The following is a 21,742-nucleotide window of genomic DNA, read 5'->3' on the forward strand; positions in this document are numbered from 1 at the left end:
GTTTTTATTCCCTAATAAACGGTCAGTTTTTGTGTTGGTGCCATGTACCATTTCTATTCCTTTCTATCACCATTCAGTTTTCTCCCGAGGTCTAGGCATACCTAACTTTTTGGAAATTCTATTGAAATTCTTAACTTCTTCCTTGTTTATTTTGTAGTTAGATCTAACTAATTCTAAGAGAAAGAAGTTGAGTTCTCCTAGTATTTATTAACTTCTCTATGAATTTGGATGCTATCACACATTGATATTTCATTTTCTATGGTAGCTTTTAGCAAGATAGTTTCCTTCATCTCTAAGGTCCATTTTTGCTTTTCCTTTCTCTGAGATCAGGATTGCTCCCCCACCCCAATTTTTCTTTTTTTATTTCAACTGAAGCAAAATATATTCTATTACAATCTTTTCCTTTACCTTTACCAGTGTAAATTTTCCTTTATGTTTACCAGTGTATCTTTTCTATTGTATTGTATTTAAATATATCACATTCAGATATGTTTCTTGTAAAGATTCTGTTTTTTTTGTTTCCATTTCATGGAATAAACTCCTTTCACATTCAGTTATGATTACTAACTCTGTATTTCCCTTCAGTCTATTTTACCCACCTATATTTTTCTGTCTCCTTTCACCCTATCCCTCCTCACCATCATTTTGCTTTTGATTTGCATTCTGCCACCTCCCTCAATCTGCCCTCCCTTGTCAGTCTCCTTTATTTCCCCTTTTCCCTCCTTTTTCTTCCCTTCTTTCAGTCCCTCTTTTCCTTTTCTTTGCCCTTTCTCCTGCTACTTTCTTGTAGGTTAATTACATTTCTATTTTTTTATTTTATTTCTAGGCAAGGCAATGGAGTTAAGTGGCTTGCCCAAGGCTACACAGCTAGGTAATTATTAAGTGTCTGAGGTGGGATTTGAACTCAAGTACTCCTGACTCCAGGGCTGGTGCTCTATCCACTGTGCCACCTAGCTGCCCCTAAATTTCTAAACCCATTGAGAGAATATGCTATTTTCTCTTTGAGACAAATCTGATGAGAGTAAAATTCAAACAATTCTCACTCTTTTTTTACCTTTGCTAAATAAATCCCTTGTGCCTCTTATGTGATGTGATTTACTCTATTCTGCCTCCCCATCTTCCCCCCAGCACAATTTTTTTCCATGCTTTATTTTTTATATTCTGCCTCCCCATCTTCCCCAGCACAATTTTTTCCATGCTTTGTTTTTTTTTAATATCATCACATCAAAATCAAATTTTACTCATACCCTCTAAGTATATTCCTTCTAACTGTCCTAATAGGAATTCAATTCTCAAGAGTTACAAGTATTATCTTCCCATATAGGGATGAAAATGATTGAATCTTTTATTTGAAGAATCCATTTTTTTTTATTCAGTTCTGGTCTTATTTTAACTGAAAGTTTTGAAATTCCACTATTTCATTGAATCCATCGTTTCCCTTAAAAGATTATGCTTAATTTTGCTGGGTAGTTGATCCTTGGTTTTAATCCAAGTTCTTTTGCCTTCCTGAATATCATATTCCTGGCCCTTGATCCTTTAGTTGGAGTTGTTAAGACCTGTGTAATCCTGACTGTGACCTCTTGGCATATGAACTATTTCTGACTCTTTACAGGATTTTCTCCTTGAGGTGATAATTTGGAGTTTTCATTTTGGGATCTCTTTCAGAAGGTGACTGGAGTATCCTGTCAAGGACTATTTTAATCTCTTGTTCTAGAATATTAGGGCAGTTTTCCTTGATAATTTTCTAAAAGATATTATCTAGGCTTTTTTTTTTGTTTTTGAATTGTGGCTTTCAGGTAGTCCAATAATTTTAATATGATCCCTTCTGGATCTAGTTTCCAGATTAGTTGTTTTTCCCATTAGATTTTCTTTTGTTTTTTTCCCCAGGCCTTTGATTTTGTTTTATGATTTCTTGATGTCTCATAGAGTCATTAGTTCCCACTTGCCTGATTCTAATTTTTAAAGATTTTTTTTTAATTAGTTTTTGTAACTACTTTTCCATCTGGTATTTTTAGAGGTATTGTTTTCTTCAGAGGATTTTTCTTCTATCTGCCCAATTCTTTTTTTTTTTTAGGGAGTTGTTTTCTTCAGTGAAAGCACAAAAAATGTGCTTCCTTTCCCAAGCTATTGGCTCTTTTTTCATAATTCTCCTGCATAACCCTAATTTCTTTTTCCATTTTTCTTCTAGTTCTCTTGATTTTAAAAATTCTTTTTGAGCTCTTCCTAGACTTTTTTGAACTTTAGACCAATTCATATTCCCCTTTTAAGTTTTCACATGTATAGTTTCGTCATTTTCTTTTTCTGGGTTCAATTTTTGATTTTCCTTGTCACTATAGTAGCTTTCTATGGTGAGGGCTCTTTTTGGATTTTTGCTCATTTTTTTTCAAGTTAAGATCTGCTCCTGGGGCAGAGAGGGCACAGTTCCAAACTTCTTGAAGTGGGATTAAGGATTTGATCACAGACTTTGTATTTTGGGACCTCATATCCTGGAGGCTTGCTCCCTACTCTGGGGTAATTTGACCCAGTCCTGCCTGTTGTGCCACAATTCTGGTGCTCACATTATGCCTTCTGCTTTGGGTCTGGGGTCCTCACTTCTGGGCTACTTTACTTCTGGTCTCCCAAGTCCCTCAGTTACTTATCTGTGCTGGGACTAAGATTCTCCTGTTAGTTTTCCTGCATTTTACTTGTGCTGGGGCTGTGTTCTTCTTTTATCCAAGTGAGACAGACTTTTCCTGAAATCCCTCCAAGATATCTTGAGTTGGAAAAATATTTCACTTTCATCTTTTTGTGGGTTCTGTCTCTCCAGAATCTGTTTAGAGGCTTAATTTAAAGGTTTCAAGGGAAAGAGGAACACTTTAGGCAACTTCCTGGCTTCTCTCTGCCATCTTTGAGAAAAATGCCATTTTTTTAAAAGCTTGTTTCCTCATAATTTTCCCCATTTACTCATCTTTTCACCATCAGTCCAAGTAAACTTTTCCATTGGAAATTGTTTAATATATTTATGATACATTTGTTAATATTTTAAATCATTACTGCCCTTTGCTATTATATTTCTCTGGCAATGAGATTAAATAATTCATCATTGTTAAGTCCCTCATAATTTATCCTTCTCCACTCTCTATGCTTCACCTGAGTCCTGTTCTTGAAGATCAAACTTTCTGTTCAGCTCTGGTTGTTTCAACAGGAACATTTGAAATTCCCATTTCACTGAAAGTCCATCTTTTCCCCTGGAAGAAGATGTCCAATTTTGCTGGTTAGTGGATTCTTGGTTGCATTCCGAGCTCTTTTGCCTTCTGGAAGCTCTTTTGCCTTCCATATTATATTTCAAGCTCTATGAACCCTTAATGTGGATGCTGCTAAGTCCTGGGCAATCCTGACTGCAGTTTCATAATATTTGAATTGTGTCCTTCTGGCTGCTTGTAATATTTTCTCTTTGACTTGGAAGTTCTGGAACTTGGCTATAGTATTCCTGGGGGTTTTTTTTTGGATCTCTTTCCAGGGGAGATCGGTGGATTCTCTCAATTTCTATTTTAACCCTCTGCTTCTAGAGCAATTTTCCTGTAGAAAGTCTTTAAAAATGAGGTCAAGGCTCTTTTCCTCATCATGACTTTCAGGTAGTCCAATAATTTTAAAATAATCTTTTCTAGATCTGTTTTTCCAGATCAGTTGATTTTTCAATGAGATATTTCACATTTTCTTCTAAGTTTTCATTCTTTTGGTGTTGAAATATTATGTCTTGATTTCTCATAAAGTCATCAGCTTCCTTTAGCTCCATTCTACATCTGAAGGATTTGTTTTCCTCAGAGAGCTTTCTTATCTCCTTTTCCTTCTGGCCAATTCTGCTTTTTAAAGCATTCTTTCTTCTCAATACCTTTTTTAAAAAAATTTTAAAATTCTTTAGGTTTTTTGCAAGGCAATGAGGTTAAGTGGCTTGCCCAAGGCCACACAGCTAGGTAATTATTAAGTGTCTGAGGCTTGAATTGAACTCAGGTACTCCTGACTCCAGGGCCAGTGCTCTATCCACTGAACCACCTAGCTGCCCCTCTCAATAACTTTTTGAACTGTTTTATCCATTTGACCTAAGCTGGTTTGTAAGATGTTATTTTCTTCAGTATTTTTTGGATCTCCTTGACTAAGCTGCTGACTTCTTTTTCATGTTTTTCCTGCGTCTCTCTCATTTCTTTTCCCAATTTTTGTTCTATCTTCCTTACTTGTTTTTCAAAATCTTTTTTGAGCTTTGTCATAGCCTGAGCCCAACTTCTATATTTCTTGTTGTCTTTAGCTGCAGAAATTTGGTCTTTCTCATCTTCAGATTGAGTATTTTGATCCTCCATGGGACAAAGTAATTGTCTATGGTCAGGTTCTTTTTTTTTCCTGTTTCCTCATTTCCCCAGTTTGTGCCTGGTTTGGGGGTGCTTTCTGAGCTTTTTGAGTGCTACTGGAACACTCTTGCAAGGACCTCAGTGTGTGAGAGTCTGACTGCTCTCCTAGTCTGTTGAATGACCACTAGATCACTCCCTCTGCTCTGGGGCTGTGAGGGGGAGGGTCCCTGCTCTATTGGGGGGTGAGCCCAGATGGCAACAAGGGTCAGAATATGGTTAAATCTCCAGAGTCCTGCCCTAGGGACAGAGGACAGACATCAGCAGTATTTTCATCTCTTTAACCCTGGATAGTAAACTTCTTTTAATGCAGCTTAAGTTAGCCATATTGCATTGTTACCTCATTATTGAACTTAGAATTCACTAAAAATCCAGATTGTACTCATCAAAGCTGCTGCCTAACAAACTTTCTTCACTGGCATTGTGTACAGAGGACTGATATTAATGTTAAGAAAATCTGAGTCCAAATCCTGTCTCAGCCAATTTAATAGCTGTGGAACCCTGAGCAAGTTGCTTACTCTCTCTCTCTCTCTCTCTCTCTCTCTGTTTCCTTTATTTGTGAAATATGGATAATAGCAGCACCTACTTTACATGGTTGTTGTGAAGATTACATGGGATAACATTGTACTTTACAAACCTTAAATAGTATCTAGCTATTATTACTAGAGATAGAGGCAGGACCTATAAATTCATTGCTTTAAAGAATTATCCATTGAAGAAACTCTATTAATGAAGTTCTTTACCTTCTTTGTAATTTTTTATAGAGTTGCCTGGAGCACTGTGGTTAAGTGATTTGCCAAGGTCACAGAGTTGGTATGTGTCAGAAAAAGACTTGAACTCTGGTCCTGGCATAGCTCTATCTGCTATACCATGATACTGATTATCATTATTATAAACAATAACATCATTTTACTACTACTACTACTACATATGAAGTTGATTATTTTAAAACCCAGACATAAGCCTTTTTTCAAACCAAATATTTGGATATATGACATGTGCTAATGAGTTTTATTGTTGTATTTGGTCCGATGAATGGCTCTGGTCAATTATTTTTGAATCCTGATATTGTCTCTCATGGTATAAGCTATCCTACCCAGTTTTGCATATCTATAGATTTGACAAGCTTATATGTCACCTATTTACTGATTCATGTCACTGGTAAGATTATTCTAACATGATCCATTTTTTAAAAAAGCATTTTTCTGGTTTTATTCTGGACTTCCCTCTTTTATAGAGGGAATTTCTATATACAAATTAGAATATAACCAAAAATTGCATATAAAACCATGAATTTCTTTTTTATACCATTTGCTTTTTAAAAATCATATATTAAACACATTGCTTTCAGAACTGTCCAGCTTATCTCTACTTCTATTCTTCTGTTTTCATTTTCAAAATGTTTCAATGTCTTATCTCTTCTTTTTAGAAGGTGTATCACTTTTGCTATGCCATTTCCCCCTCTGATCACCCCATTCTCATTTAAAAAAAATACCTCATGATTCCAAATAATAAGATCAAAACAAATCCATACCTGAACCAGGTCCAAAATTTGTCTGTCTCTCTTGATATTTTGAATCTACCCTCTTTTTTAATATATAAATTGGGTAAGCAACATGACTGATCACAAGAATACAGAAATGTGCTTGCTCATTATTTTAACCAGAGTTCTTAAATTTTTCAAAATTGCTTTTCTTCACAATGCTGTTATTATATAACATTTCACCCCAGTTCTGTTTACTTCTTTCTTAGCAGTTTTTGCTTTCCAGTACTCTCTGAAATCATCTGACAACATTAAAGTAAAAAAAAACATTATACTCATGTGCCACATTTTTTTCAGCCATTCCCCAAATAGTTAGGAACTCTCTTGATTTCCAGTTATTTTTTCATTTTAATCATCCTTTTAGGATCAGGAAGTTTATTTTGTTTGTCTTCTTCTTTAAAATTCCTTGCCCCTCCATCTTTTTTCCCTGAGTTTGGTATATTTCTGCACCCAATTATTTGTGTGTGTGTGTGTGTGTATGTCCAACTGAACTTTCTCTGGTTCAGATAAGAGTGTTATCCCTCTTGATGTTCACTCTTCTATCATTTCCTTTCTTAGCTTTACACTACTGTATTCCTTCTTAACTTACCCTTTTCTTTATCTCATTAAAAGTTTTAGATTAGGACCAATGCACCTCCAGGTCCTCTCTTTTCTTTATTAAATTTTTATTATTACCCTTTGAAGACATTAGTGTTCTGAAAGAAAAGTTGTTTATTCTTTCACTTTTAGAGTGCTTTTCAGTCCTTAATAATTTTATAGCCCTTTTTAATTGTTCAAATAAATTTATCTTTCTAGATTTCTCTTGGCCTGAAAATTCTCCATTCCATTCACAGGGTCTCTCCCTCTTTAGGATTTTATTTAGTTTTGCAGGATGAGATACTCTTGGCTTTAAGTTTTTTTTTTTTTGCCTTTGACAATATTGTATTTCTTTTATTCCTCAATTATAAATATGATTAAGGAAACCTTTCTGCAATGGCCATGTTAAAAAAAATCTCATTCTGCAGAGTCCTTTAACTTCTCTGTCAGGAGTATTTAAAATATTTTCCTTTTTTTCCAATTACATGCAAAAGATAGTTGTTAATATTCACTTATTTTAAGATTTGGGGTTCTAAAATTTTCTCCCTCCCTTCCTTCCCTTCTCCCTCCCCATAATTGTAAGTAATCTGTATAGGTTATACATGTACAATCATGTTAAACCTATTTCCAAATTAGTCATGTTGTGAAAGAAGAATCAGAACAAAAGGGAAAAAATCATGAGAAATAAAATACATAACTTTTCTTTCCCTTCCCCTCTCCCTCCTTTCCCTCATGTATTGTTCTTCTCTTAAGTTTCCACTGTCTTAAGATCATCAAGACATAACAGAACCATTCTTAGGTCTTGTCTAACTATATTTCCTCTCTGACCTGATTTTTTTTATATAAATATTTGTTTTTCCAATTACATACAGCGGTAGTTTGAATCTTTTTTTGGCAAGGTTTTGAGTTTTACAATTTTTCTCCCTCCCTCCCTTCCCTCTCCCCTCCCCCAATAGATACAGACTTTAATTTGCAACAATGATAAACATGGATAAAAATTGAATGTGAGAGTAAAATATGACCTGATATTGATAGAGTTCAGAGGTTACATATCATTTTCTTATATTTGAATGTAAGTAGGTTATTCTTTTCTAGTCCCTTATGACTTTCATTCATGTTTGAATTTCAAAATTTTTATGTAACTCTTTTCTTTTCATCAGAAAAACTTGGAATTAATTAATTTCATTTTTTCCTCCTGAAGGATTATATTCAGATTTCCTGGGTAAATTATTCTTGGCAATAAACCTATATAGCCTTTGCCTTCTGAAACAGAATGTTTCCCAAGTTTTCTGCTCCTTTATAGTGGTGACTGTCAAATGTATGATTCTTTGACTATGGCTCCATGGTAGCATAAAATTTTTTTTTCTTTTTCACTGTTTGTAGCAATTTTTCCTTGAAGAGAAAGCTCTGGATATTGGTTATGATGTTTTTGGGAATTTTAACTATGGTACTTCTTTTAAGTCCAGTTAAGAATTGGACCTTTGGTTTGACCAGATTGACAAATGTATACAGACCACTCCTGATATTTCTCCTAGAATTGTGGGGCAGCAAACACCTTATGAACCATTCCTTGGTCTTCACTGAAGCCACACTGGCTCTCAGGTATATGACCATCTTCCAAGTGAAGGATCAACCTATTGAGGAGGACTTTGTCAACAATCTTGCCAGCAGTGACTAAGAGAGAAGGTCCCCCACCCCTACCCCTCTGGTGATTGTCACAGAACAATTCATTTCTTTTACCGTTGTAGAGATAGACAATGGAGGCATCTTTGAACTCCTGGGGCACAATCTCCTCTTGCTATACACCTGGGAAATTTTCAGTCAGAGTTTGTGTGAACAATGCATTATTAATCTCAGCTGGAATGGAATAAGCACCCAGTGCTATGCCATAAAGAGAAGCCAAATAGCATCCAAAATCTCTTCTTCAGTTGGAAATTTGACTAGAGAGGGACTGACCCCAATCTGAGGTCTGACTTCAGCATTGATCGATGATGGTCTGTTGAGAAGACTATGGATGTGTTCCAATTTTTCCAAGGTCATTTACTAAAATGATGAGCATTCAAACTCTGGCCACATTGTTTGAATACCATATGTACATTTGCCTAAAAGACCATTTTTTCCCTTTATTTTTAAAATTTTTTTATTTGAGTTTTGAGTTTTACAATTTTCCTCCCAATCTTACTTCCCTCCCCCCACAGAAAGCAATCTGTCAGTCTTTATTTTGTTTCCATGTTGTACATTGATCCAAATTTGAGTGTGATGAGAGAGAAATCACAGCCTTAATGAAGAAACAAAAAGTATAAGAGATAACAAGATCAGAAAATAAAATATCTGTTTTTTTCCCCTAAATTAAAGGGAATAGTTCTTGATAAAAGACCATTTTACAGAGAACTCACACAAGGCAAGTAGTCATATGGTGGGCAGCAGGAGAGATACAAGGACTCTCCCAAAGTGTCTCTGGGGAGATGCTGGTGAAGGATGGCCCAGCCTGCATCACAGAAGGCACTGTGTTTTTATGAGCAAAACAGAACTGTGATAGCTCAAAAGAAATATAAGCTATACAAATTTAGAAGATCTACCCCCCCCAATGTTCACGTGGACTATTTGTGTGTGATCTGTGGTAGAGCATATTGCACTCATATGATCTAATCAGCCACAGGCAGGTGATAAAGCACCAGGTGCAGATATACTGGGAGTTGTAGTCACAACTCTGCACAGAACATAGGGTCAACTTTTTATTGGGCTAAAGCAGCAGTGGGATTCAGCAGCCCCTTGGCTGCTGAGCAGCCTTTTTTAAAGAACTGCATTGGTCACTTCCTGGCACGAGAAAGGAGCTAGAAAAGGTGCCTTAATAAATACAAGAGCCATTCCCCAGTTGATAAGGAAGATAAGGAAGAGTTTTCAGAGGAAGTCCTATCAAAAAAAATACTTTAACTTTCTATTGACTAGAGAAATGCAAATGCAAATTAAGATAATTCTGAGGTACCACCTAATAACCTAATACCTATTAGACTGACAAAGGTCAAATATTGAAGGGGATGTAGAAAAAATAAGACCATTCTGTAGAGCAATTTAGAACAATGTCAAAAGGGCTATAATCAATACCACTACTAAGTCTGTATTCCAAAAGAAATAAAAAACACAAAAAAAGGAAAAGGACTATATTTACAAAAATATTCATAACAACTCTTTTCTGGAGGCAAAGAATTGAATACTGAGGGAATGCCCATCAACTGGAGAATGTTGAACCAACTGGGGTATGTGATTATGATGGAATACTATTATGCTGTAAGAAATGATGAGTACAGTACTCTCAAAAAACCTGGAAAGATTAACATGAACTAATGCAAAGTGAAATGTTCTATGCACAAAGTAACAATATTTTAAGATTATTAACTGAATGACTAAGTTATTCTCAGCAATATAGTGATCCCAGATAACTGGAGGATTTGTGATGAAAAATGCTATTCATTTCCAGAGAAAGAACTGATAGTATCAGAATATAAATTGAACTATACTTTTTTAACTTTAATTTTCTTGAGAGGTTTTTTGGGAGCAGTCTATATTTTTTTCACAAAATTACTATTATGGAAATATTTTGAATGACTACATACATATATAATCTATATTGAATTGCTTGCCATATCAGTGGGGATGGGGTAAGGAGGGAGAAAAGGAGAAAAGTGACAATTCAAACTTAAATATTAATGATAAAATTCTTTTTACACATAACTAGGGAAAAATAAAATATAAAATAAGAAATTAAAAAGAGAAGAAAAGAAGAAAAGGTGATCTAAACATTGTCTGCTTCACCCAACACTGACTGGCTTTCTGTGGCAGGCAGGGATTTCAATTTTTGGTAAAAATACAAAAAATGTTAAAAAAAACTTTTGCAAAGATAATTCCACTCACCATTAGTACATGGAATGTGTGCATACTTATGGACAATACAAAGTTGTTTCAAGAGCACTCAGCAGGTATAACATCCAAAGAACAGCCCTAAAGGTGTGCCATGAAGATACCATAGATTTTGCAATCAAAATCAACAAAGTTCTATGCCTACCAAGAGGAGTGAACATTGGGCTCATGATGATGCAATTGCCACTTGCAGAAAAGTGCCACATCACTATCATCAGTGTATTCTTCCACTATGATGAACCCTGATGAAGTCAAAGAAAAATTTTATGAAGACCTGGAGATTCTTATCATCAATGTATCAAAAGAGGACAAGATTTTAATTCTAGGTGACTTTAATGCAAAACTTGGCACAGACTACTAGGCATGGGAGAGAGGCTTTGAGAGAAATGGAGTCTGCAACAGCAACAACAATAATAATCACTTGTTATTGAATACTTGTGCATCTCATCATCAACTGTCTTCTGCTTATATAAATGCAACAAAGCTTTGTAGCATACCTCATAGAATTGGCATTTAATCCCTATGTCCTTGTAAGGAGAAGAGACAGGAAGGATGTGAGAGTGACAAAGGTGATATGTGTAGTAGAGTACTGGACTGATTAAAGGCATCCTCTCTGGGCTAAATATTTGCATTCAACAAAAGTGGTGATCCCTTAGATAAGATGGCTTTCTGAAGATGCAATGTCAACAGATCAGAGTGCTTTCCCTAGCAGGAATAGTTTCTGTTTGCTTACTTATTATTATTCCACTGTTGGAAACAGTGGAAAAGGAGTGGGCAGCTTTCAGAAATTTGGTGTAGAGTACTGCATTTACTTATCTGGGCCAGAACACTTGCAAACATCAAGATTACTTTGGTGAAAATGATAGGGAAATTCAGAAGCTGCTAAATGAAAAATGCAAACTATAGGATTTACAGCAGAATAGTACTTCCATCTCTAAGAAGGAAGTATTTAAATCTATCAAAAGTATAGCACAGGGGCAGCTAGGTGGCGCAGGGGATAAAGCACCGGCCCTGGAGTCAGGAGTACCTGGGTTCTAGGTTCAAATCCGGTCTCAGACACTTAATAATTACCTAGCTGTGTGGCCTTGGGCAAGCCACTTAACCCCAATTGCCTTGCAAAAACCTAAAAATAAAATATAGCACAAGTGAAGCTTAGATGCAGGATTCGTGGCTCAGTAAGAAAGCAGATGAGATGAAATTAATTTTTATGTAGAGAATATCAATCCAAAGTGCTTTAATGATGTCTTGAAAGTTATTTATGGGCCAAAGATCTATGGTGTATCTCAAGTACTAAGTGCTGATGGAGCCACATTAATTAGGACGATTCTGTGGAGGTAGGCTAAACAGTTCAGAGTTTTTTTGTTTTTTTGTATTTTGCAAGGCAATTGGAGTCAAGTGATTTGTCAAAGGTCACACTGCCAGGCCAATTTGAATGCAGATCCTCCTGATTCCAGGGATGGTGTTCTATTCACTGTGCCACCAACTGCCCCCTCCATAGTATTTTTAACAGACCATCAGCAATCAATACCAAAGCCACTGATTATGTATACCTCAGGTTGAAGTTAATTCCTTCCTAGCCAAATTTCTAACTGAAGAAGTTATGAATGCCCTGTTCCCTTTCATGTGGCAAAGCACTTGGTGCAATTTTTATTCCAGCTGAGATTTACAAGGCAGGAAGCACACTGCTCATACAAAACTGACCAAAATTTTCCCAGTTATATGGCAATAGGAGATTATCCCCCAGGAATTCAATGATGCCTCTATTGCCCATCTTTATAAAGATGTAGGAAACAGGTTGTCCTGTAACAATCAGTGGGGGTGGGGGGATGTCTCTTAGTCGTTGCTGGCAAGATTCTTCCCAGAATCCTCCTTAATAGGTTTCCTTCACCTGGGTGATGGTGATCTACCTGAGAGCCAGTGTGACTTTAGAAAGGGTTGAAGAATAGCTGCCCTACAACTCCAGGAAAAAATTTCAGGAACAGAGCAGAGGTCTGCACACAATATTCATCTCTGAGCAAGACCTTTGCTACTGTCAGTCTTGAAGGATTGTGGAAAATTATGGCAAAATCTGGGTCCTCAGAGAAATTCATCAGTATTATACATCTATTTAATGACTGCATGCTTGCCCGAGTTCTGGATAAGGTTGTTGCTCTTCAACTTTCCCAGTCACCAGTGGAGTGAAACAAAGCTGTATGCCAGCTGCCATGTTTTTTTAGCATGATATTTTCATTAATGTTGTCAGATGCCTTCTAGGCAAGGATGAAAATGGTGTCATGGCCAGCTACCACACTGAAAGCAAATTATTTAACTTGAAAAGACCACCAGCCAAGGCTAAAGTGAGGGAGAGTTGGTTCATGACATTTTGATTAGATGATTTTGTTGTATTCAATGCTTTGAAAAAAAGTGGAGAGAAGAGGTATTAGACTGTATGCCTGTGTAATCTGGATGATATAGCAGCCCCATGCCACTAAATGGAATTTCTTCCATTTGAATTGTTTTAGGAAGACTGAAGTCCTTTGTCCAACTAAACTGTCAGGCATTCAAACTACTGCAGAGTGCAACTCTGATGGACTAGTCACCTTGATCGTTTGCCAAACATGTTTGCCTAGAAGACTATTTTAAAGAGAGCTCATGTAAGGCAGGCACTCCCTGAGTAGTCTCTGAAAAACTCTGGAGTCATTTGTGTGACAAAGGGCCACCCATTGTGGTGAGCCCACATCAAAGAAAGTATTCTGCTCTATATGGAAAGAATTCTAGTGGCTCAAAAGAAACACAAGATGTGTAAATTTGGGGACATCATCACTCCAAAAGCTCATGGGGACTTAGTGCTTGCCCTGTGGTGGAGCTTCCAAGCTCATGCTGGTCTGATCAGTCAGACACACTGCAACTTGCCTCCAACATAGTTATGCAATTTTGAGAACAAAGGATAATAACCAACTAACCAATAAATCTCCCATCCTAGTTCTTTAAGTTCCTGACAAGTTTAATTTCAAGTAACAACAGATTGCTGCTTCATTCAACCATCTGGGAAGCTCTGCTGGTTCAGAACAACAGAACTGAAAGCTTCTCTTTGGGCTAGGCAAACTGACCTGGTTCTTCTTTTGTAGGTTTCAGGCTGGATGAGAAGATGGAAGGTTCTGCTCTGTCCCTGGGATCTGAGCCACATTGGCTTCTTGCTGCTTGCTTTTAAGAGCAAGATTGCCTCCCACTTTGAATCTGTGAACAGGAACTTCATGGTGGGCAAAAAAGCTGCCAGTTAGCAACTGTCCCTGTTAAAAGTGCCCACAAAGGGCCTGGGAGCTCTTCTTGTCCTGTTGCACAAGGATATTGTACAGGAATGTTGCCCACCTTCAACTCCTAACATACCTTTGTCAGTGTCTGCAGACTCTGTTTCTCTGTGCAAAGCTGAATTGGAAAAAAAATGACTTATGGATTTTTTCCATCAGAATTTGACCTGGACCATTTTTGACCTCCTTTTGGATTTTTTTTGGGGGGAAGGTATATAGTTTACTGTTTCGTGATACTCTACCATCTTGGCTCCATCTCCTTTTCAATATTTTATTTCATTATTATCCTAATAGTTTTGTGATCCTGTAATTTTTCTGGACAAAAACCTCCCTTTTTCTGCCTGTGGGATTTTTTTTTGATGCGGAAAGATTTTGACTGACAGACTTTTCCTTTTTGAAATCTTTATGGAACTAATAGACATGGCATAGGCTTTCTATTTTCACTTTGGCTTTTGGTTTCAGAGCTGGACAATTTTGTCATTTATAATTTTTTAAAAATATGTCTAGGCTTTCATTTAAAAAATCACTGATTTTAGGAAGCTTAGTGATACTGAAATCAGCTGATAAGATTTCTAGTTGAGTTGTTTTTATATCAATTTCCCATTTTTCAGTCTTTTAATTTTGTGCTATTGTCTCATGGGACCAATTGATTTTGGTGGTCAATTCTAATTTTCAGGGTGGCCATTACTTAGATAAATTTACTATTTCTCTTCTAAGCATGTTCTTTATTATTTCTTTTACTTTTTTCTAGTTATTTTTGTAGTCACTACAGACATTTTTTTCCTGTGAGTTTGTTTTCAATTGTTAGTATGTCAACTCCTTCTGGGTTGTATTTTTGATACCTTTAGATGCTTTGGCATTTATTTTAATTCTTTGTAGTTCTCTTCATTTTCTTCTGTTCATTCCTGCCTCCAACCTTAGTCTCTGAACTAGAGCTTGTACTAGGATCAGACTTTGCTCTCTGCTGTGCTTGAACTTAACTTGGGTCACTACAGATCCAACATCAACCCTAGAATTAGGCCCTTCTGGGTCTTTGAAATCATAATGGTGGTTCTTCTGGGACCTTTGTGATGGCTTAGAACCAAGTATTAGAAATTTGGGGTCTAAAGTCCTGGGATGTCATACATGGCCACACTCATTGGTTCACTACTTTCTCCTTCCTCAACTTGGACCAACACTTTTACTCCTCAAGGCAAACAACCCCAACAAAATCAACACAAAATAAGCGAATATTTTGTTTATGCTTCTGCTTAAGTTACTTTTGTATTTCTTGTATCCAAATGCTAGATTTGGTAGAGTGAAGTAGTCAAAGAATGGGCTAAGAAATATGAAGAAGTCAGTCATGGAGTGTTTCCTCAGCTTCATGTGGATGTTTAAAAAGTGAGCTCTCAATTAACAAAAACAATAAACTTTGCAAACAATATGTAATCATTAGTATCAATTTTTTTTGGTTTAGTGAGTTTAAAAATTTTGTTTTTAAAATTTAAAATATTTAACAATATTTTAAAATGTTTCAGAAATCAAACTCTTCATTGGCAAGCTATTGGTAATCCTCGGTGTCAAGGAACGTGGAAAAAAGTCCGGCGAGTGGACCACTGCTCCTGTCCAGCTGTGCACAGTTTCATTTTTATTTAGAGCTTAAGCAATTTTTAAAAAAAATTTTGAGTATTTTTAATATCTTAAGGAACATTTAACCCATTTCACAAATCTTTTAAAAACTTATATGCTGTGTGTGCTAAACATTTAGTTGTCATGGTTTGAAGAAACTAAAGGAATAAAGGGAATTGTGGCCTAGAATCATGTCTCAAAGTGATTATCCCACATGCCTGCTGGGGTTCAGTAGAGCTGAGGTCTATCTTGACAGGTCACTTCTATGGAATCTCCTTGGTGGGAAGTCTTTGAGACACACAACACATATGTTTATATTGCATTGAAGTTATTGTCCCACACCCAACCAGAGTATTTACCTTCAAGACATAAGATTTTTCTCCATGTCAAAAATGTTTTTGAGTTTCCTAAATAATTAGAAATATTTTCTGAGTATTGATCCTTATCCTCAAAAACTTTTGACAGATAGATTATCTTTCATAAGAACTTTATAACCAGCATTTACTGTTCTGCTAAAGATTTTACTGGAGGGAGGAAATGGATACTAAGTTTTCAATAGATGAGAACAATCCAATGTTAATTTTGAAGGTCAATATAATTTACTTTTAATATTGAGTCATGAAGGAAATTTAGGAGTGGAATAATTACTATGTTGTTAATAGAATTTCACTGCCATTAGCATCCAAGAAACATTTCAACTGTAAGAATTAAATGCCTCAAAAATGTCTCAGAACTCCTACAGGAAGAGTTTTAAACCATGGGACCTTGCTTAATGATGTAATTATTTTATCATTAAGAAATCAAAAAGATCCTGTTTAAAAGTTGAAATAAAAATACTTTTGTTTCTTGTGATTGGTTTTCTTTGGGCTTAGAAAGGAAAAGAGGTGTGAAGATGTAGAGGACCAACAATCCATTCTCTATTTCTATTGCTACTACCTCAAAACAAAGTGGTAAAATATTACTGACTCTCCTCTTGCGTCAGTTAAAAATGCATTAGGCACCTATTGTTTGCCAGGCCATATGGTGGTGGTGGGGGGGCTGGGTTTCAAAAAAAAAATTCCTTCAAGGAGGTCCTACAATGTATACACAAGGAAGTAAATTCTGACTGGAAAATTGAGTACAAGGAGGTTAAATGACAAGGTCACAGATTAAGGTGGCAGGGTATTAAAATTTTGGACTCTGCTAGTGACTTGTTCTGATGGGGAGAAGGGAGCCTTATGACCGCAGTTAAGTGGCATAGTCACGAGCTGGATAGAACCTAAATTCAAACCTAGTCTCAGACATTTAGTAGCTATGTATTCTTGGCAAGTCACTTAACCAAGTCTGGTTCAGTTTCTCAAATTATAAAATGACAACAATAGCACTCACCTTGAAGGAAAGAAAGAGAACAAAGCAAAAACATTCTTTAGAAGAGGTGAAGGAAATGGTCATCTGTTGGGGAATGACTAAACAAAGAAGGGAAATATTTACATGAACTGATAGAGTGAAGCTGCATATCATATATAGACAATATACCAAACAATATAAATGGAAAAAGAACCATAAAACAACTTGGAATGAATATTGCAGAATTGTAAAGAAAAAGCATGGCCATCTTGCATAATATTCAGGCTTTTAAGATGTATTGATTAGGGGCAGCTAGGTGGCACAGTGGATAGATCACCTGCCCTGGAGTCAGGGGTACCTGAGGTCAAATCTGGCCTCAGACAATTACCTAGCTGTGTGGCCTTGGGCAAGCCACTTAACCCCATTGCCTTGCAAAAGCAAAAAATAAAAAAAATTGAAGAAAGATAAAGCGATTTGCTCAGGATCATACAACTAGTAAGTGTCTGAGGCTAGATTTGAAATCATAACTTTCAGGCTTTCCACTATGCCATATTACTGCCACCTTAAACAGAAATAAAGAAAAGTGTAATTTTGCTGAGTGGATATCCCAAACTGATGTTTCATGTTGTTGCTCAGTCCTTTAGAGTAATATTCAATTCTTTGTGACACTGTTTGGTGTTTTTATGACAAAAATACTGAAGAGGTTTGTCATTTCCTTCTCTAATGTGTCCCTATTTTACAGATGAGTAATTTAGTCAAATAAGGGTTAAATGACTTGCCCTAGGCCACACAGCTAGTAAGTACCTGATGTTACATTTGAACTTAGATCTTTCTGATTCTAAGTCTTGTACCATCTAGCTGCCTTAAATTTTTTTCTGTACCTCATCCCCCTAACATCCTGAAATAAGAGAAATGATCTTTCATCAATTATAGGATTCATGTGGGTAGGAGTGTTAATAAAAATGGTACTACTTCCCTGTTCTGACTCTATGGCTTTCTTACCTTAACTTTTTTAAAAAAATTCAATTTCATTTGCAGTTCCAAATTTTCTCTTTCCTCCAATCTCCACCCATTGTCAAGAAAAAAAAAATGAGCTTGTCACAAATATGTAGTTATGGAAAACAAATTCTCCTATTATTTCATGTCCATAAAAAAAGCAAGAAAAAGCAAATATGCTTCCAACTGCACTCATCACTTCTGTCTGCAGGTAAAGGGCGTTTCCTTATAAATTCTTTGGTCAACATTCCATATGATCACTGCCAGTGGCTTTGACCAGTCTTGTCACTGGACTCTGAAGTGAGGCTGATAACTTTGCACAGCTCTGCCTCACTTAAATCCAGGTGACTTGTAAAGGAAAGACATCACCCTCCTGATGTCACTGGTCCTCATAGAGAAGAAAGAACGAACAACAAACAAATCAGTGTTCCTCTTTCAGCAATGAGATGATTGTCTTTCCAATATCTTTATTGTAGAAATTATTCTCTTGGTTTTGTTCAATTCACTTTGCATCATTTCATATAAATCCTCTCAGATTTTTCTGAAACCATCCCCTTCATCCTTTCTTACAGCACACAGTATTCCATTACATTAATGTAAAGCATAGCTTGTTCAGTCATTCTCCAAACAAGCATCCCCTCAATTTCCAAATCTCTGTGCTACTCTTTCTGTACATCTGGTTGGGTCCTTTTCACTCTTTCTTTGGTCTCTTTTGAGTAGAACTAGAAGTGGCATTGCTGAGTCTAGGAACGTGCAGTTTATTATCTTATTGTATACAATTCAAAATTGCTAGAAAATCAAAGGAGGGGGAAAATTAATCTCTGCCTTCAATGAGATTAAGGAAAATTTGGGGAGTGGGGAAGATGGGACATTTAAGGAAAGTGAATCAAGGTACACCTAAAGAACTAGAAAATGGAGAGCACTTAATTTCTGGAGGGGGAAGGTTACATCTGAGATATATCTTGAAGGAAGAAAAGAATTTCCAACAAACTGAAAGACTATTAATATTTGAGGGATGATATATATTGTATATTAAAAACATAGTGGTAGATATTACAGAACTTTTACTAGTTTGAGTTTATCTAGAAGAGAAATCCTTTAAAGACGAAAAAGGGTGAAAACAAGATGGCAGAAACTATAGAGGTCCTCAACAATAGGCTGCATAATATATTTTATCCTATAGGGATAAGGGGGTAAAAACTAAAGGGTTTGAGTAGAGAAGTGACATGGTCTGACTTTTGATAATTGCATTAGTAGAGCAGCTACATGGCACAATGGATAGCCTATTTGTCTTAAAGTCAGGAAGACCTGAATCAACCACAAAAACACTTACTAGCTGGGAAAGTCACTTAACCTCAGTCTTCATTCCCTTATTTATCACATGGTTTATTAGAATATCTCTCAGGATTGACCCTGAGGATCAAATGGTAAAAGTAAAGTGGTTTAAAGGCTTTGTGAAGTACTACATGGGTTAGCTATTATTACTGTTAGTATTATTGGTACTACTGTGAAAAGTTGGTTTAGACAGGAGAAAGGAAGAAATGGGATTATCATCATAATGTTGGCAGTAATAAAAGTAATATGAAAGTAGTTAATTTCTCAGGAGAATAAACAGGATTTAGCTGCTGATTAAAGGGAAAGATGAAACACGTAACATTGAGGTTGCAAGCTTAGGTGAGAGCTGTATGGTGGTACCATCACCCTAGAAATAGTGAATGGGGCAAAGGCAAATTTTGTAGGGGAAGAATGATTACTTTGTACCTTTTTAAGATAGTGAAGAGACATACATATGTAGATGCCCTTATGGGCAGATATACAATGCCCTGACTTGGGTGTGTTACATTTTCAGCTTCCTTCTGTGCATTGTTTTCCATCATTAAAATGTAATGATTTTTGGTAATTTTTGAATTATCAGCAAATATGCTTAGCAGTTTTGGAAATATATCAAACATTAAACATTATTTTGACAAGCCAAAAGGCTTCAAATTGCCCAAGGGGACCCAGATACAAGAAAATTTAAGAGCACTTGTGCTGTATATTATCTAAGTTGATTAAAACAGAGGATGTCATGAAGTGTCAGTTATCAGTCAGGCAATGGAGGCCTTGAACTATCTGAATTTTTGCATTTTCAAATACTTGGCAACAACAGGAGGATCTGAGTTTTTTATTTAGTAATACACAATTTCAACAGTAAAAGTTGACTGAATACTTAAATAGAAAATGGGGAAGACACAGACATAACTATTTTAATGTTTTCTTATATCAAGTCTATAAACTCCAATTTCTATCTAATACTTGTAGCAAGGCAATTCTAGAGTTATCATAAATAAATTTGACATGTTATTTTTTCCTGGCTTGATAATTTAACAAAGAAAAACAATCTAGGTAGTCTAACTAGATGCATTCATGCATACACAGTCAAGTGATTCTATATATTTCTTGACTAAGACATGAAGAACAAAATACTTGAGGTGAACAAAACAAGCAGTAATGATTCCAGGAGTTATGCTAATCAATTTTCACCTAAGCGATATTAAAATTGCTAATTTGATCTATTAGAGTTAAAGTTTTTCTAATACATTTAATACACTTTGCTGGTACTCTATTAAATAAAATCACAGAACCTGATGTTTAGGATGTATGTTTTCATATATAATATTAAAAAGTCAAGCTTAACACTTAAAAGTCTATCTGAACAAAGTCAAAACAATCTGTCATCTGAGAAAATTCATTAGCTAATATGTTATTTTAGGTATGCAAATTTATTACCTTCAACCTTCCTCCTTATATGAAAACATACAAAAGTAACACTGTATATTTATGATATTTATTTCAAATGTACATGACACAATGATGCCATAAAGACAAGTAATTGTTATCCTAGCAGAAGATTATTTGTTCAATGACACAAAACATTCAAATTTTATTTGGTAGTTTTTTTTCAGACTATTTCACATTAAACCAAGCAGAGTGATAGTATTTTGACATGGTTCCAGAAAGACATAACATTACTAAGAAGCCTGTCCAATGACTTTGTTCCACAGAAAAATATACTATCACACCAAAACATTTAAAAATTTCAAAATACAACATCAACTATTAATGTTTTAAACAAACCAATTGATCTGGATGCTTTTCCTCATTTAACCCACCTTTTACAATGAATGCAACGTGTTGGAAGAAACTCTGTTTAATTTCTTCAATGTCCGCCACCTGTCCTTTAACATAATATTTGTTCGATTACAGAATGTGTAACTCGAGAGAATTTTCTGCCAATTTCCCTCTCCATATCTTTTCACCCCTGATTTCAGTTTCTGGTCTTCATCCCATCTCCATACCTTTAAACAAAAATTAGGGAAAGTAAATTTGTACTACTGTTCTTGACTTTTTTACTGTGTATATTTCTAGATTCTATACTGTCTAATTTCAACTATTTGGATGATTTAAAATAAAATTTTTTGATTAAATGCAGTCTGGAAACCATAATTCTTCCAGCACTGACTACTGATGGAAGAATCAACAAAGATCATGGCAGTAGTATATTGAAAAGATTTAGAAATCTGCATTTAAAATTCTTTAAAATCAAAACCCAAAAAACTAAGGCTACAAGGCTACAGACCTACCAAAACTAAGAATTCTTACTTTTTTTTAAGCAATGAAATGAATTTAAAAAATTAATTTCAAACTGCCACATCACAATGATAAAAATCTTTATAGTAGATTATAGCTTATTCACTTTCAAACTCAAAAACATTATAGGATTTCAATATACTTTTTTCCAGTAGTGGCACATTCTTTATGCCAGTCAATCAAGTATTTCCTTTTCTCCCCCTCCCAACTCCTAAGGTGACTAATTTCAGTCAACAGGCTATTTCTCTGAGAAGAGGAGGCACTTTGGAATATTCTTTCTTACTTTAATAGTCAAATAGAGATTTATGACAATGCCTTTACATATATTTTGACCTAGAATATTTGCAAGAAACAGGTGGCCAGTACTACAATAAAGCCTGACTATGGGGTTAAGGGGGGGGGGAAGTTAATTGGCTATCATGGAGACAAAAATATAAACTTATTAGAACAATGTTCTAACCAGTAAGCAAAACACAAGA

The 21,742-nt window shown here is 35.7% G+C and overlaps 2 protein-coding genes across 2 annotated transcripts in view; one reads left to right on the forward strand and one right to left on the reverse strand.

Moving 5' to 3' along the window:
* SBSPON (somatomedin B and thrombospondin type 1 domain containing) overlaps positions 1-18,040 on the forward strand; it is an 80,138-nt gene extending 62,098 nt beyond the window's left edge. The window contains exon 5 of the mRNA XM_074204124.1: positions 15,221-18,040. Coding sequence (XP_074060225.1) covers positions 15,221-15,338 — 118 coding nt within the window. The 3' untranslated portion in view covers positions 15,339-18,040. The remainder of the gene's footprint in view (positions 1-15,220) is intronic.
* A 2,406-nt stretch (positions 18,041-20,446) lies between these two features.
* TERF1 (telomeric repeat binding factor 1) overlaps positions 20,447-21,742 on the reverse strand; it is a 36,775-nt gene continuing 35,479 nt past the window's right edge. Inside the window, exon 10 of the mRNA XM_074204123.1 lies at positions 20,447-20,971. Within this exon, the coding sequence (XP_074060224.1) occupies positions 20,789-20,971 (183 nt within the window). The 3' untranslated portion in view covers positions 20,447-20,788. The remainder of the gene's footprint in view (positions 20,972-21,742) is intronic.

Source organism: Macrotis lagotis, chromosome X (assembly GCF_037893015.1).
Source record: "Macrotis lagotis isolate mMagLag1 chromosome X, bilby.v1.9.chrom.fasta, whole genome shotgun sequence".
NCBI lineage: Eukaryota > Metazoa > Chordata > Mammalia > Peramelemorphia > Peramelidae > Macrotis > Macrotis lagotis.